This window comes from Pseudopipra pipra, chromosome 3, assembly GCF_036250125.1.
Source record: "Pseudopipra pipra isolate bDixPip1 chromosome 3, bDixPip1.hap1, whole genome shotgun sequence".
NCBI lineage: Eukaryota > Metazoa > Chordata > Aves > Passeriformes > Pipridae > Pseudopipra > Pseudopipra pipra.
Window position 1 is genome coordinate 97,415,499 of NC_087551.1, and position 18,507 is coordinate 97,434,005.

The 18,507-nt window shown below is 34.9% G+C and overlaps 1 protein-coding gene across 2 annotated transcripts in view; it reads left to right on the forward strand.

The window, feature by feature from the left end:
- The window catches only part of LOC135412059 (gamma-2-syntrophin-like), a 298,003-nt gene that overhangs the window by 180,507 nt on the left and 98,989 nt on the right, over window positions 1-18,507 (forward strand). For both annotated transcript variants that reach the window (XM_064650434.1, XM_064650435.1), the window contains exons 11-13: window positions 768-806; window positions 8,915-9,031; window positions 16,276-16,347. In XM_064650434.1, the coding sequence (XP_064506504.1) occupies window positions 768-806; window positions 8,915-9,031; window positions 16,276-16,347 (228 nt within the window). The remainder of the gene's footprint in view (window positions 1-767; window positions 807-8,914; window positions 9,032-16,275; window positions 16,348-18,507) is intronic.

Genomic DNA, 18,507 nt, shown 5'->3' on the forward strand with positions numbered 1-18,507 from the left:
TTTGGTTTTCTTATCACAAGCCTTTCATGTCTTCTTAAACAGGCTTTTTGATGACAAGGTCCTTTGCAAGTACTCATCAACTCTAGGACAATTTTCAGCTTACTCTTTGCAGTATCGGGAAGTCTTTTTCCAGTCTAATATTTTTCTTTCTAGATTCTTATCTATACTTATCAACATTGCACATTAAAGTGTTACGCTTTAAAGAAAGGAATATATGTCAGGGTTTGCATAGATAAGCAGTAGACAAACTTTGACTGCCAGAGAAAAGCCAAAATGAACAAAACTCTTCATTACCTAAACAAAGAGAAAAAGAGAGAGATATGTAACTTTATCTTGAAGAGCAAACTAAAAGAAAAGCCCATACAATTTTCCTTTCATCCTTCAACACATCTTACACTCTATTGTCTTCATTTCACAAGTACTCATTTGTAAATCTGCTTAAGCAATTGTTTAACTGAGTGAGGTGTCTACAGTACAGTACAATATTTTCACTCAGAGTGGCAAATTTAAGTTCATACATGCAAATCTTTATGAAGGATGTAATGAAAACTCTGATAAAAGGCTTTTGTCTTTCAAATCTTGGGTTTTTTTATAAATTCAGTATAGTAGTAAAAATCTAGTATTTAAGCACTGAATGATTTAATTTCTTACAAATATAATTTTGAAGTATTAATACTGTATTCCATAACTAAGTCAATCAATGCTAATTGCATCACAGAAACTCTTCAGCATATAAATAACTGTGTGTTCTTCCATCTCTGTCATAGATGAAAATGGCAAATAAATGCTGTTCTCCCTCAGACCAGGTAAGACTTCTATTACATTATGCTTTTTTTTTTTAATTCTTGTGATTACATTGTTGGAAAATTTGTAGAGCTTGCATATGCATATCTACTCAGTTTTAAAATTCTAAACCCAAGTTTTCTATGGTTTGAAATTCTGAAATTACCTACTCAATACAACAGATTTTTACTATTCTTACTAATCCACAATATTGAGTAGAATCTTCCACTGTAAACCTAAAAACTGGATTAGATGGAGCCGTGAAATACATGAGAGGGGAACAATGGAACTCCCAGCCAGGTCTTGGAAAGCGTAGTGTATGTTTGCATGCAACACTGCAGTAGTGAGTCTTTTAACTCTCTATTTACATCATGTGCACAGATAGCCAAGGAGTGAATTCCAAATCTGATCTGTTTGGCTTCTATCAGGCTATGCAGACTGTGTTTGTTTGTCTGTGATTTTTGGAGCTCAGAAGCCTGATGATATATTTCTTCTACTCCAACTAGACAAATGTCCCAAAGTCCAATGAATTTACTGCTTTGGGAAGCATTCTTACTTCCTGTAACAGTGCTTTGTAAAATAAAATAGTAGCATTTTCCAGGCTAATTAATTAATTCTGGAAAATACTCTGAAGCTTGTATTACAAAACTAATGAGTTACACTTACATCTGCTTTCATTGCATCAATCTGGCATTATTGCTCAAGAACACAGAGCCTAATCCTGGCTGTTTTCAAAAATGCTGGGTTTGTAGATTATAGAAGTGAAAAACAGACAAGGTGCCTTTTATAGCATTTTACTGCAGAAATTAATTACAGAATTTTTATTATGGAAGTCAAAGGCTGAGTCAAAAAATTCTTCATATCAGGATCAAATAAATATTTATTAGTTTGACATATTGAATACTTTGTCACATGTCACCATTTCATCATCTTACAATGTACTTAGACATATTTAGGCTTTCCCAGAAGTTATTAAAATATTTAAGCATTGACATTTTCTTACACAGGAAACTGTTTTCTTATATTTGGGTTAATCCTTTGAAAAAATATGCCTCAAAACCCACTACAGACTTCAATTCTGTGTATAATAGATAATAAAATTACCCCTAAAACCAAAATAAATACCTATTCCATATAAGAATTTAACATTTAGTCTTCACTGGCAATCTCTCTTCCGACACCTTGCAAGAGGATGGGCTGCAAGGTGGGGAATGGGAGAGCAAAGTCTCTCCCACTGTAAGGAAGGATCGGTTTCATGACCACTTGAGGAACCTGAACACATATAAGTCTATGGGACCTGATGAGATGCATCCCAGAGTCCTGAGAGAATTGGCTGATTGAGTTGCCAAACCACTCTCCATGATATCTGAAATTTCATGTCAGTAGGGTGAAGTCCCAGATGACTGGAAAAAGGGAAACACTGGACCCATTTTTAAACAGGATATAAAGGAGGAACCCAGGAACTACCTACATGTCAGCCTCACCTCTGTTCCTGGGAAGATCATGGAAGGGATCCTCCTAGAAGCTGTGATAAGGCACTTGGAGGACAGGGAGGTGATTTGAGACAACCAGAATGCCTTCACAGAGGGCAAGTCCTGCCTGACCAACCCTATAGCCTTCTATGGTGAGGTGACTACATCAGGGAACAAGGAAGGGCTCCAGGTGTCATTTATCTAGACTTCTGTAATGCCTTTGACACAGTCCCCCACAACATCCTCCTATCTAAATTGGAGGGAGATGGATTTGATGGGTGGACTGTCCAGCTGATAAGGAATTCGTTGGATGGTTGGATCCAGAGGATAGTAGTCAATGGCTCAGTGTTCCAATGGACATCACTGACAAGTGGTGTCCCCCAGAGGTCTGTACTGGGACCAGTACTGTTCAATGTCTTCGTCAGTGACATAAACTTGATGAGTGTGCCCTCAGCAAGTTTGCAGAAAACACCAAGTTGTGTGGTGTGGTTGACGTACCTGAAGGACAGAATGCCATCCAGAGGGACCTGGACAAGCTTGAGAAGTGGGCCCGTGGGAACTTCAGGGGGTTCAGCAAAACCAAGTGCCAGGTCCTTTACCTGGGTCAAGATAATCCCCAGTATCAATACAGGCTGGGGAATGAATCGATTGAGAGCAGCCCTGCCAAGAAGAAATTGGGGGTGCTGGTGGATGAGAGGCTGGACATGACCCAGCAATGTGCACCTGCAGCCCAGAAAGCCAAACATGCCCTGGGCTGCATCTAAAATAGAGTGCCAGAAGGTCAGGGGAGTTGATTCTGCTCCTCTGTTTTGCTCTAGAGCCCCACCTACAGTGATGCATCCTGTTCAAGAAGGACATGGATCTGTTCTAACAGATCCAGAAGAGGGCCACAAAGATGATCAAAGGGATGGAACACCTCTCCTATAGGAAAGATTGAAAGAGGGAGGGCTGTTCAGCCTAGAGAAGAGAAGGCTCCAGGATGACCTTATTGCAGCCTTCCAGTATGTAAAAGGGGGCCTATAAGAATGATTGGGACAAACTATTTAACAAGACCTGTTGTGATAGGACAAGGGGTAATAATTTTAAACTGAAAGAGGATTGATTCAGATTAGCCCTAAGGAAGAAGTTTTTTAACATTGAGGGTAGGAAAGCCCTGGCACAGATTTCCCAGAGAGGCAGTGGATGCCCCATGGCTGGAAACATTCAAGGTCAGGTTAGTCTCTGAGCAACCTGATCTAGTTGAAGATGTCCCTGCTTATTGCAGTGGGGTTGACCTAAATGACATTTAAGCTCCCTTCCAACCCCAATTATTGTATAATTTTATGATTTAATTACTTTCTTTGCCTTGACTTTTAATTATTAATTAGACTGATATGAAAAACAGGTGATTATGAGTGCCGGGGAAAAGGTATTTAATTTGGATATCCTTTGTTGCATGAACTGTCTACTGCAAGTACTTTAGTAACAATTAAAAGTTTTTTCTTATCAGTTTGGGCACATATAATGAGTTTAGGTGAAAAAAGGAAGACATACTCTCCCTCAATTTTTAAGAGGTATTGAGGACAGTCATACAACCTACATAATTTGATTTCCTAAATAAACAGGCTAGTCTCCATAAACTGCCTAGATATTCAGTGCAGAAAATTATTCTATTCCAGAGAGCTGTTCAAATGTGAAACTTGATATCAACACTTTCAATCATCCTTTATAGGACCCACTTTTGCTGTCTTGACTTGCCTCTTAGCATATCGTCTAAAGTAGGTGCCTAAAGTTAGGCGATACAAATCTATCCCACTTTTTCCATTTCTAATATAAATAGAAGGGATGATACAATTAGGACCCTAATTTCAGAAGCTGAAAATTTAAGATAGAACTGATAACAACAAACATTGGATTTTTCTCTGCCAAAAAGTGAGAAAAAATAAGTTTATAATGAATTTTGGCAGTTCAAGGAAATAAAACTAGCAGACGTAAAAATATTAAAGGAGCAAATTTGAACAATTCAGAATTTATAGGTCCTGTGAAAATTTGCTTTAAAAGCAAGCAAATTATGAATCTTTCATATATATATTTCACAAAGGCATCATATAAAACTTGGCAAAAGTAACTGAAAGCAGAAGAGGTCTTGTTCTGTCCTAGGTTAATGGAGCCTATTAATGTCAGTTACATGATATTTGTACGGATCTGAATAGCTCTTATTAATGCAATTGATTTAAAATTTAGAGAAAGGATAACCTTAAGAGATTGAAGGTCACTTGAAGAGCTGCCTTGAAGTAAAATTGGTGATAACTGAAAATTTATCTTTGCTTTTGAGCGTGGACATTCCTGGAGAATTAAGCAGTTTCATTAATGTATTGCCTGTGGTGAGTTTTCTTCATTGCCTTTAGAGTCCAGCTTAATCATTCATAAAGGGACAAGGCTGGATGTGGATAGGTTTCATTCAGATTATTTTTTCATAGGATGTTAGCAATCTAGGATTCAGGGTTATCAAGAACATAAAAAATTACTTTGCTAAACCGGGCTTTCTTTGTTTTTCATATTGCCCCGAACTGGTTTTACTGGAAACTGAATCTCCAGACCGTGCGGAATTCTGTAGGCACCTAGATAAAGAAAATCAGAAAGGACTAAGGTTCTTGGGTCTAAACCAGTTGTATTTAAGTGTCTTTGCCAAAAGATGTCAAACAAACATGGTGTGATTCTTGGGGTGGTCCTGTGCAGGGCTGTAAGTTGGACTTCAATGATCTTTATGGATCCCTTCCAACTCAGAGTATTCTATGATTCTATGACTTTGTCCTAGGACTGTTATTCAAATTTGGAGGTAAGGAAAGGTAGTAGTAGTTGTAGTTATTATTAACATATTTATACTGTTAAAATAAATGGTACCAGGTCATGAAGCTAATTGGCATGGTCTAGCTAATTCCACACTTTTAAATTCTTTTCGTCCACCAAAGCAGGGTGTCTGCATTCAAACTGCCTTTTGGAAATTATTTCCAACAGTGCTAAAATCCCAGACTGTCCATTGGAATTGTTTGGAGAGTTCTAGTTATGCTAGGACATGTCATGCTAATTATTCCATGTCAAGGACTACAAGGTCTTAAGAAATATGTAGGGATTACACAAATCTGAAAGGTGTTAAGTAAGTACCACTGCTGAAGCTCAGGTGCTAAGTGTTTATGTAACCTGTGTTGATGATGAAACACACAGCATCTATGCATCATAACTTTTGTTTCTGCTTAGTATAATTTGTTATAATACTCTAGAGATTATTTGAAAGCACTTTATTCTGTGTTATCAGTAGGCAGATAGATTTGGGACTCAATTTTCAAAAAACACACTACTGGATTGCTCTTTATTTTTTATTAAAGCAAATTAGGCAATTCTATCTCTGCATAGGTAAAAATACTTGCAAGATTTCTTATTTTGTTTCCTGGATTTTTTTTTATATTTTTAAGACTAAAACTTTTATCATGATTATTTCAGGGAATTTGTGTCTCACAGGTGACATCTCAACAGATAAGGGAAGGGCAAACGTCATGACTGTTAATGAATAAAGAAAGAGAAGTTGGATAGTTAGAGACTAGTCAATTTGACTTCAATCTGTATAAAGAAATTTGAAATAAAACAAAATACCTATGTGGAGCAGCAAGATAACAAATGAATAACCACCCTGAAAGATTTGTCAATAATAAATAGTGTCAAACAATCTAATTTTCTCCTGTGATCATGTAATGTATCTTGTGGATGTGTGCTGGAACAGATCTTGATTCCAGCAAGGTTTATGACAATTCTTGACATTACAATATTTTAAACAGTATTATATGGATTTGGTTGTACAGATTTTGTTGCATAATCCAATAATAGATATAAATGGTTCACTTTGAAAACTGACATACTGTAGAAGTGCTGAAGAGATCTGAACAGGATCCAGTTCCCCTGAATACTGCCTTTATCTATACCTTTCAAAATATGCCATCTAACACTTGCTTTGGAAAAAAACCAAAAAATTACTAAAGCTCCCTCAAGATGTACTTCTCTTTGCTTTCTTAATTTGTTATTGTTCCATTGTACCTCATGGAACAACACTGGTTGCTAACTTGCAGGTCAAGCTGGCGTCTCTTGTAGATTCTTATCCCACTTTAATTACATAAGTGTAGCCGTCTGTTCTGACATGTCATACATAGAGATCTCCTTGATTTTCTTTCTTCAGTTCCCTCTGGAGTGTTTTGCATCATTTACTTTTCATAACTATTTAACTTAAAGTACTATATACAAAATGTACTGACTGCTTTATTAAATTTAATACATGTTAAGTTTCTAGTCATTGCAGCACCCAGATGCTCTATTGCTGTAGAAAATCAATAAGTGTAAATAAGAACTTTCATTTATCTGCTATGATTGGATTACATTTTGTTAGTGACTTGTTTTATCTCATCATAATGAATGTCATTGCTCATTTTCTTCCTACAGGAACTTTTGGGTTAGAAACTTAATAATACATCAATGGTATATGGGTAGTTTTCCATGTAGCTTTGAATGGCAGTGAAAGCAATGCTGAGAATGGGACAGTTTGTAGTGTTATGCCTTGTCAGCACTCCTAAACACTTCAAATGGAAGGTTTTGATCCAAATAACTGAACAGTTTTTGTCCCAGGACTAATATTCCCACCCACGTACTAAGATCCAATTAAAATCTCAGTAACCCATGTATGAACAGATGATGATGATGATTATTATTATTATTAAGTAGCAACACTTGTTTGCTTTTGTGGAACTGAATAATTGTTATTTCTCCATTTCTGTGGTCTAAACAACCATTAAATGAACCAGTCAATAAGAAAGCTGTGTGGGAAGAAATTAAAAAAAAAATATATTTTTTTATATATATCTGTTAAAAATACATAATTTTATTATTTTATCAGTATATGCATAAGTTAATCAAACACTGTTTCTGATAAATAAAATTCTTTTATTTTCATTCTTTACTTTTTGGGGACTTTGTATAGGCAATTTTATGGACAAATATACATTTGGAATTCTCTTTTCTTTAAATTTTTTTCTCCCAAGTATTTTGTAATTGCTTCCCTCTCTTTATAAACTTGTATAGTGTACTTGCTTTTGTTATTTTCATTTTAATTTCTCCAGTTTCTTTTTTTTCTTAACAAATTCTTTCTCTTTTTAAATATCTTTTGCTTAGTCTTTTCCTCTTCCTCTTTCATATTCATTAGCACTTACTTTTCAGGTTACCATAATAAGTGGTGTCAATTTGCAGATCAGCAACTATGACTTTAGAAATGTAAAGGAAAATATAGTACTGGTCATGTACTATGATATTATATTACCACCCTAATAAACTGAATATATAATATAAATTGTAATAGAATATAAACAATAATGTAGTATATTTTGTTAAAGTGATGAGGTTTCTGAATATACTATTTTGACACTTTTGCTGACTGCTGTAGAAACAATCTTTTAGTGAAAGTTATTAAATTTGCAGAATAGCAAATAAGAACTGGAAGGGCTACTGTATTTATTGTGCTGTTTCTTAGATCTCCTTAAAATGTTAATGCAGTTTAGAGAAGGATTGTCTGGCTCAACATATTGATTTATTATTAATTAATTGATAAATTGATTGATGAGACATAACTGAGACATTAAATACCAACATTAGAAAACAACGTGTGAGGTTTTCATGATATAAGAGTATAAGCATTCATCTATACTATTAGCTAGTGCTTTGACATATCTGCCCCTGTGTAAATCATTACTGCCTGTAGGTGTAGCCTTAATTGAAAATAAGCAAGCTTATCAGCAAGAATTGTACATTCGGATTGGTGACTCAGTCTAGATTTAAATACCTGTTTCGTGAGCAATATTTTCCTCTTAAAGTATGCCAAATGGAGCCTAGAATGTTTTTCACTTGTTGTTTTTCATGGGTAACTACATTCACTATATTCTGCTACCACGCTATGACATTATTCCTTTATAAATTTGCATGCTACCTCAAAGAGGAAGCATGCAGTTTTACTTGGTAATATTATTTTTTCTTAGCATTAATTTTTCTGGAAAATAAAGGTATGCATTGTAACACTATTAAAGTTTTGTAACCACTAAATTTGACGTCTAATTCTATGAGAACCTAGATAAAGTGTATATAAAAAAATATATAAACTCTGAAAGACGATAAGTGCAGCAAAGACTTTGCTAACAGTGGCAAACATGAACCTAGAGAAAGCTGTTTGATTTGATAAATCTAGTGATTTGTTCAGGTGTATTTCTTCAGAGGTACATGGAATAGAAATGTCAGTATATCCAAGTTTTGACACTGCTATAGATAATATAGGATCATGGTTTTTATAAACTGCCTGCTGAACTACTTCTGTACACATAGGTTTCTGCTGGCTCAAGTGAGAGTCTGCTTTGAGATACATAGGTGGCTTTTAAAACTGTGATTATTTCAGATAAGATTCAGACTACCAGTACTGTAAGTTTAATTCTCTTCAGGGACTTCTGACACACTGCCACAATACTGTATGCTTCAGAAATATGCAAGTGGTGGGAAGGCAAATGTGAAGGGTATGATGCATCCCATTCTAATAAAACCACTCGTATGATCCACTTAAAAATAGAGCTTTAATGTTCAATTATTTTCTTTTACAGGTCATACATATGGGATGGGTAAATGAGAGACTTGAAGGAACTGATTCATCTCAGCTCTACAAATTCAAGTTTCTGGCACTGAAGGGTTCGTCCTTCTATATTTTCAGCACTCCACCGGTAAAAAATTAATGTTTTTGTGGCAGTTTCATTGTAAATGGATACATGTTGGTTATGTCTGGGTTTGTCTTCCTTTATCAAGTGAAGTTGTCAGCTGAGATTTCAAAATAAGTTAAAGCCAGAGATGCCACTGAATTTCAGTAAGCTTTAGAAATTTAGCCTCTTTCAAGGTCCTCTGAAAATCTTACTGTACCTGCATAGTTTAAAGAATTCCTGGTAGGGAGTGTTTTGCTTTTTGAAGTTGCCAAGGTCAGGTTTTTCTTTGGGTGGTTAGGCCTAATGTTTCTTACCTTATTTATTCTAAGGTATTTGTATATGAGTTGGCAGTTACTCTGTTTTCTTAAAGACAAAATACATCATGAAATAAACACCACAAATACTTGTGGATTTTTCACACAGGCAAAGGATTAAAGTATTACAGAGAATCCAATGCTAAGTGTATAGCCTGAAAAAGTCTTGCTTGGGTAATTTACATACCTAGTAACAAGAATTCTGTTTCACAGATGACGTACCTAATACTTTTCTAAAAATTAGTTTAAAAGAATGAAACAGAAATGAGCTGTAGAATTCTACGCTGTTACAAAAGAGTGACCCATACTTACCACATGGTAATGTTTAATCCTTCTTTCTTTTTTTCTCCAGAGAATCTTTACTTTAAACAAATGAAAAAGAATAAAATGTGTAATTAGAATGCCATTTCAATTATACAACTTGCTTACAGTTTTTCTCAGAAGATGGTCAGTCTCACAGTTTTGTCAGGTGATCCAAAGAAAATCTGACCCTTTATATGTGTACTGTCTACAGTACCTTTGAGAAGCACATACTTTTCAAAAGTTATTTATGAACCTCAATGAAATGCTATAAGTAAAATTTTCCCCTCTCTAGATTGAAATTCTTAATCCAGTGATTCCTATTAACTTCAAGCATTTTAAAATAGCCAGTAATATTCCTTTTAAAATGAGACAAGACATTTGAGAAAATCAGGGGTTCTCCCCCTCTAAAACTTGGGGTTTTAATATGTTAAGCCGAGGAACTAAAATTTCATTCAATTACTACCATCCAATTAAAATGTAAAAACAGTGCAGAAATATTAAACAAATAATTATCACACCCCATGAATGCTTTTCCTCTATAAATTTTAACCTATTTTTAAGACACATTTTGATATAACTAGAACTACCCATCTACATGATACTAACAACTTCAGGATAAACAACTTCATTTACCATGTTCAGTACTCTGTTAAGAACAGAAAAGGGAGGATGACTGGTGGTGTTAGTACGATGTTACTTAACAGAATCTGATATACTCTGCCATGTTTCTGCACAATTTATTTTTTTTTTGTAGAAACAGTGGCTTTCAAAAACATGAACAAAAGGGACCCCTTTAGTCAATATGTTATGTCATCCCAATATTATGATACACCAGTAAATGTCACAGTCTTTAAGTTATAAAAGCTGTTGACCAGTTTTATTGCTTTTTAATCATTCTGCAGATGGTTTTTATCAGAGGGAAAAAAACCAAACAAAACCCCCAAACAAACAAACAAGCAAAAACGAAAAAGAACCCCAGCAACCACCCACCTGAAGAATTCAAACACAGATCGAAGACACACTTTGAAGCTGATTATCAGTCTCCTGAGGGCACCTTCAGCCCTGGCTTTTGCTGATCCCCTTCCCTGGGGCTCACCCCAACCTTCCCACAGCCCAGGATCCCATTGCAGCCCCACCAGTGCAGCAGGACCAGTCTCCAGCTTCACAGCCCTGTCCTGCCCAGCCATGAGCCCCAGTGAGCCAGGGCCACCCAGGAGCCCATGTCTAGGCCTGGCCTCAGCCCATCCCTGCTCCCAAGGAGATGCCTGGTGCCCAGAGCTGGGGATGTCCCAGTCCCCCTGGCTGCCCTGCTCCTGGCTGGGACATGTACTGGGCCTGGCTGGGATGGAGGTCACTTTCTTCATAGCAGCCCATGAGGCAGTGGGTTTCTTATTTGTGGCCAAGGCAGTGCTGACACACCAGTGTTTGGGCTAATACTGAACAGTACTTGTACAGCCTTTCTGTTGCAAGCAGCCTGGGGGTGGGCAAGGCAGGGAGTGGGGGGGAGACACAACCAGGACAGCTGACCCAAATAGGCCAAAAGGGATATCACACACCATAAGACATCATGCTCTGTGATAACAAATGGGGATTTGGTCTTCAAAAGTAACCATTGACTGGGTGTTGGTCTGCCTTGGATGAGCAGTGTGCAATCACCTTTGCTTCAATTGATTTCTTTTTCTTTCCATCACTTATTAAACTGTCTTTATTTTGCCTCAAGAATTTTTCTTAATTTTGCTCTTCCTATTGTCTCCCTCACCCCATGGCAGGGGACAGGGAGTTAGTGAGCAGCTGTGGGTGTGTTTAGCTGTTGGACGGGATCAGCCCACTGCAGGGTGATGGGATGGGAATTAGCTGGCAAGGACCCTACCCTGACGGACCTCAAGGGAGCTCCGATGGCATCCAGGGAGCCACCAACCCACGCTGTGCCCTGACACTGGTTCCGTGTCACATGTCCCAGCTCTGTAGCTGTGCACAGACCTCTTTCACTATTTCTAGAGATACTTGAGGATATTGTTCTTACCGTTACTCCTACTGACATTTTTTTTTTTTTTCCTTGGGGGGGAAAAATGTTCTATCACAAAAATACAGATGTTTTAACTTGCTTGATCTTTAGAGGATACAAGTTTAACGTTTTATTTCAGAGATGTTGCTATTGCTATTTGTATACTGAATCAATGTAGCATATGAGAGTATCAATGTAGTGTACACATAGCAGATGACCTATAAGTTCTACACTTATTCTTATCTGTAACTTTACTACTGCCTGTAAAGGGCTTTAGTAGAATTTCCACTCTTTTTCAATTCCATTGTGTGTAAAAGATGACGTGAATGTAAATGCAAATGCAGCTGCTAGCTTTCATAAGAATGGATAACATAGTTACCCATGAGCAAAAATAAAGAAAATTGTGGAAAAATGTGGGTATTATAATATGAAAGAAATCACTATGGCAAGTAATATTCTATTTATACATTATTTCTACGATATCTCAGATGCTGTTTCCAAAAATGTAGAAGCTTTACCATAGGAGTATGTATCAAGAATGATGTGATTAACAGAGAATGGTCTTTCTGCATCCCTGAAGAGGCTTATCTGACTGTATTTAAGATATTTACAAATTTCATTTACAGATTGCTATATTACAATTGTGACACATTTCTGAAAGCTGCATATCTGAAAAACACCATTGAACAAATAGAAATTATTCTTTTAATATGCAAGCAGTATTTTATTACATTCTAAAAGCATCTGTATAATTCCTGACAATTTTCAGATATTGAAAATGTCCTGAATTTTTATTCTAGTAGAAATTGAGGAGAAAGTATTCAAAATTGTCATTCAAAATAGAACTATTTTTTATGTCATTGAAAATTTCCAGAAAAAAAATTGAATAGTTTGTTTTTATGGAATATGGGCTATATGTAGGAGGTGTTTATAGTGTTTCATTTTTTATGTCTTCCTCATAGTTCATTAGAGTTTTTCAATTAAAGTCTTCAAATAGCCGTATCTTTGGATCTACTGTGTAACCCTTATATTAGAAAACTATCTTTTTCAATGTGATTAAATAAATAGCACTGAAGTGATTTACATGAAGGCAGCTAGGCAATCACTGCATGTGCTGCTTGGAGTTTTAAGAAAAGAACGAATATGAGAATAATATGAAAATAACAGAAGTAGTTCTGCCTTTGACAGACAGTACAGAGAAGAGAAGATTGCATGATGTAGTTCACTCAAGAAGTGTTTTAATATTAGAGAGCACTGCTGTGTAAGTTCTAAATACTGGTAATTTACATTATGCATTATGTCAAAGTAACATCTTAGGAGAGAGGTGGCAATGATTTGAAGGGCATAGACTTGAACACGAATGCTTTTGGTGAACTTTCTAACTTTACACCCAAGTCTTTATCTTGTTCACATATTTGCCAGATCTGACTGCACTTTAGTGTGTGTTTTGCACTATGCAGTTTTGAGTTGATTTGGGCGTCTTTAGTATTCTTATAATGCCATGTCATAATTCATCTCAGGAACATGTCTTACTTTCTTGTTTTCCTTTTTAATATCTTCTAACTTTGTTTTTAATTATTTTTGCTTCATTTTCTTTTTCCATTGAGGAGTGAAGAAAATAGTGAAACTAATTACCGTTTAACTAGACGTTACTTCTCCCTAGACCTTTCTAGGACTTTTAGGCAGATAGGATACTTCTGCTTAATTCTCAGATAATGCAGTATCCTCTGTATTTCAGTAGAAATATTATAGACACTTTGATCTTTTTTCCCTTAAGTTTTATTCTTTAAGTTTATTCATTGTTTTTTCAATATTTTGAGGGGCTCTGGAGAATTCTAGAATCAGATTCAGTGTTCAGAGAAAATCAAAGAGTATGTTATGTTCATTTTGACTTTAGCAAGTTTTGAAGTGTGACTCTTTTACGTTCACACCATATTTCTTTATTTATTGGTGAGCTCTGAACAGGCATGAGAGTCTTTTATGCCTATTTTATAATTACAGAACTCTTGCCTAGGGAGTAACTTCTTGAGTTTGTTGTTTACTGCATGTGTTTGTTAAAATTAGTTTACTCTTTTCTCTCTATTTTAAACCATGACTTTTTAAAGAAAAGCCAGTGATTAACGCACACATTTAAAACTAAGTATATGTGGAATATGAGCATGAACTGATGCCGAGATCACCTGGTCTAACTAAGTAAAACTAGATTTTACTACTTTATTTATTTTCAGAACTTACTGTAATGCCGTTTTTTAAAACATGAGGAAATTACAGAAACTCATGCTAAAGTAAAAAGTACTTCTGCACCACTTGGAACTTCTGTAACTCTACATGCTTATTTCAGTCTCTCATTATGTGCTTAAAATTGTAACTTCACATTCCTATTTTTATATCTTTATTCATTTTTTTTTATCTTTTTGATCAGCTCTGTTTTATCTGTGTTTAAAAATGTGTTATTTTTATCTATTCTGAATATGCCTTTTTGAAACACTTTGTCAAATACTTCATAAAAAATAATTATATTGTCATGCTGAAATACTCCCAAGAAACTGCAATTTATAGAACACCTACAGGAACAGTTCCAAGGGGAAATAATGAGAAAAACTATTTTATTGCCTAAGAAATATACTTCAGGATCTCATTTATCTTAGTTACTTGTTACCCAGGTACTAAATATGTGATGATGGATAACCTACAATAAACTGAAACATTCTTTAAATCAAATGAAGGATAGTGCCCTTTTCATGAACTTTTTGAATTATTTCCGGCTTTTCTCCTTGACTAGAAGTATATGATTATTCATGATTTTTTTAAAAAGCAGTGCAGTCTATAATAATAACATTTTAGACTTAGACATACTATGATAGTTCTGATAAAACTATGAGTAATGTGTCTTTAGATTCTACTCTACTGTCTCTTTAGATTCTACTATTCCTTTGTAGTACGTTTGTTTTGCCTCCTTCAAATTCCTCTCAACATGTCATTTGTGTTCTGATCACCTTGCAATGATATTTAGACTGTTTCACTCTTTAAGTGTGGTAGCCTTTCTCTGACATACAAAGTAAAACAGAATCTTGGCTTATATACAGTTATTATCATCACTAGCTATCTTTTCGGAAAAAGTCATAAGAGGTTACACAGCATCAAAAGATCAAAGAGATGCACAGGATAATGGGAAGAAGTCTGAGGTATTCAGAGTGAATTTAATGGCACAGCAGTGTCATCATTGTCCATCATTAATAGCAGCAAAGAATCTCAACAGTTTAAATTAATCTTCAGGAATCAAAACAAATTATATGGGCAAATGAAAGTACATTCCTATCTCAAGAGTTTTTAGGTTATAGCCTGTGTCACTAAAGCCAAATTCATAAACAGCAGATTAAGTTGTGGTTTAGATTCTCATCATTTTGTTACAATTTGGTTTAATGGCTTAGATTTGAAAAAAACCTGAAAATTAAATTTTAAAATAAATTTTAAAAAGCCAAAACATGCTGATCTCCATGCAAATCATCAGGAACAATATTGGGTTTTATGGGTGAACTATGTGCTATTCTGAACACAGAGAAAAAGAATCTGCTATTGAATTTCATAGGTTTTTCCTACTTAAATTTCATCCACATAAGCCAGATGTTTTACAACAGAATTTTGCTTTACCTAAATAGTTTTAATTTGATTTTTCCACTTTTTTTTCTTTTGGGTGGGTGGCAGGAACAGGACAAAGCTGTATCAGCTCTAGAATTTTAAAATATCCTAGTTGCTGTTAGAGTTACCAAAACAGTAATTCCATATGGTAAAGGCCTCAGAGTTACAACTTAGTCAAATTCTTCACATATCTATGCAGCCATTCCTGCGTTAGCATTCACCAAGAGCTAGAATTTTGCTCGAAAATATATAAGCAAAAATAATGTGTATTCCCCTTGAATTTTTCCTGTGTATAAGTTCTTTTTTGCTTTCTTGAACTAAATAGGCTAGGTACTGTTTTCAAAAGAAAACAGATTATCACATTGTATCACAAAGTAGAATTTTGGTAAAAACTTTAAGTGTCATTCTTACTGTCAAGTTTTAACAACCTGTCATGTCAACAGGATTAAGTAATAAAATCAAAAGAAAAGAAAAAATAGATGTTTTCTTATTATTAAGCACATGGTTGACATGGTTCTTAATTTCAAATATTTCAGTTACATAGTCCTAGTTTTAGAATAAATATTGAGGTTTTTCCTCTCTAATGCATGTAAACTCGGACCTGAATTTAGGAATACGTCTTGTTCTCTTGGTTGCAAGATTTTTTTAAGATTGAGACATGACGCTGAATGACTTTGTGTTTGAAACTCTGAATTCTCTGTGTTAGCATCTTGAAAAATAAATATGCTCACGTAACTTACCACAGAGATTGCAAAGAGCTTTCCATAATACTGGTAAAAAATTCAATTAAATTTTTTAGTATCTTTTAATTACACTAAGACTACTGTTTCTGTAAAAATTGAATAGTATTTGACAGTATTTTATAATGCTGGATATTAAGTGTAGCAATGTGCCTGTATTTAAGCATCCAGTAGAATAATGATGGGTGAAATCTTTTTAGTTTTTTTCATCTCTACAAGATTTTTGAATAAATAATGTGTTGACAATATTTTCTTTTGATGTTATAGGTAAGCACACTAGACTGGGTACGAGCTGAAAAAATCTATAACCTCTGTGAGGTTCTATTTAAAATTCACAAGGTAGGTTTTCTAATGATTACGGTGGTATTATTTAGTAAAGAAAGCTTGCTTTTTCGTGTTGATGATAAGCTCAAAGTAATCTTAACTAGGAGTAACTAACATTCAAATAGTTCATCTGTTTTTATAAAAACTGTTTGTAATCTCTAGTACATTAACTGTGCAAGTATAAGAGCATATGGAAAATTAATTAAGCTCCAGGTGAACAAGTTACTCAAATGCTTTCATATTGAAGAAAGTTTTCAGTATTAGAGTTGGTTGTATGAAGTATCAGTGAGACACACAGCTAAGCATAACAAGCATAAGCCTATTTTTTCTTAGTGAGTCAGATTTTTGGGCAAACATGATGGAAAATGCTCTTGTTGTAATTTTTGTTCTATATAAAAATATCTTTATTTAATTTCAGTAATTAAAAATATAAAATTATGTCCTCGTTATATCGTTTGTAATTTGCAAATATTACAGTAAGTAATAGTACAGTAGGTTTTGCCTTACAAAGGGCAACATGTTGGATTTGTATTCCATAGAATTCATTTTCTTCCCCCAACTTGATAGAATCATGTCTTCTGTCTAGCTTGTCCCAAGCAAGGAGTTGGGGCAAAAAAATTAAATAATTGAGTTGCAGAATATATTTTCTGATAAATTGCATCAGATAGATTAATTCTACTAGCTTATCAAAAACTGCTTTGGAGGTGAGATAATGCTAGATGAGAGCCTATTTGCCTAGGAGAGTAAAATCAAACATATTTTCAGGGAAAAAAATAAAAATTCATCGTTTCAGATAAAATACTGTTTCATTCAAAAATTACAGCTCAGCTTTACTTCTCAGTGGCTGCTGTCCTTTCTCTTTTGACCATGTACTCCTGCTGTGGAAAAGGCAGCTTGTTGCCCTTTTACCTATCCAGATCCTGCACTGAAGGAGAAGTGCATATGGTTTTGATGAGGGGTTTTTGTTTTGTTTTGGGGTTTGTGGTTGGTTTTGGTTTTGTTTTGATGTTGGTTTTTTTTTTTTTTTGGTTGGTTGGTTGGTTTGTTTTGCTTTGTGTTGTTTTTTTATTTTGTTATTCAGTTACTCAGGACATAGGAAGGAAGGGTTTTGGTCAATGCCATAACAGGAAAAACAACAGGCCTGGAGTTCAGGACTAGACCTCAGCTCCACAATGCAAGACACAGGAGCACAGCCATACAGCTGAGTTTATGTGGGCAACTGCAGGTCCTGCCCATCACTGAGACATCAACAAAAGGCAGAGGTTCTGCCCCAGATCATTTATTCATTCTCCATAATATTTTTTAAATTTTACTATTTGCTGATAAGTATGTCAGGCACCAATGAAATGTATACTCGGTATGCCTTTTGAAAAGATTTTGCTGTGGCTTGAGTTTTGGTTTTGTTTTTTTCTCCTTTAAATATTACTGCTGAAACTCAGTCCTTTCTTGAATATTATGGTAATTTCAAGGATATTCTGTCCTTAAAGCAACTTCTGTGATACTTTTTCGTTAAGAAAAAGAAGTGGGCAAATAAACTATCAAAAATTCAAATCTTTAATGTTCTTGACATTTTAATAAATGAATGCTTAATTGCCAGTCTTCATGAATATGTTAACTAAAGTGCAAAAGCCCAAGTTCAACTCTTTAACCTCTTTTATGTTGATTCTTTGGTATAAATGGCAGTGAGACAAACTGAGCAAATCCAAAAAGATAGGAAAAAATCTTAAGGGATTAAGATTTCTGCATTGCCTATGAAAGACAGAGTTATGTTGTAAAAACTCCTGTTTGGGGAGGGTCTTAAGGATTTTCAGAAGCTGGTTAGAATTAGCACAGAACTGTGGTAGAGTATGCTATTGTTTCTTCTTATGAAAGATAGATTTGAAGGAGAGGTGCTCTTATTACATACCTAACTGTAAGCCTCTCATCTATGTTTATTATGTCACAAAGTTAAGCATGGAAAATTAGAACCCCATATGGAATTTATATTTTGAAACAAAATGTTCGATATATATTAGATTTGTATGTGTGTATACATTTGTATAATTACACCTGTTTGCATAGACAAACATGCATATGCAAATATGTGAATTAAAACTCATATATATAACATGCCTTGCATATACGTGGACATCTGGTGATAAAAACCAGATAATTGAAAATGTAAAATCTTTTATC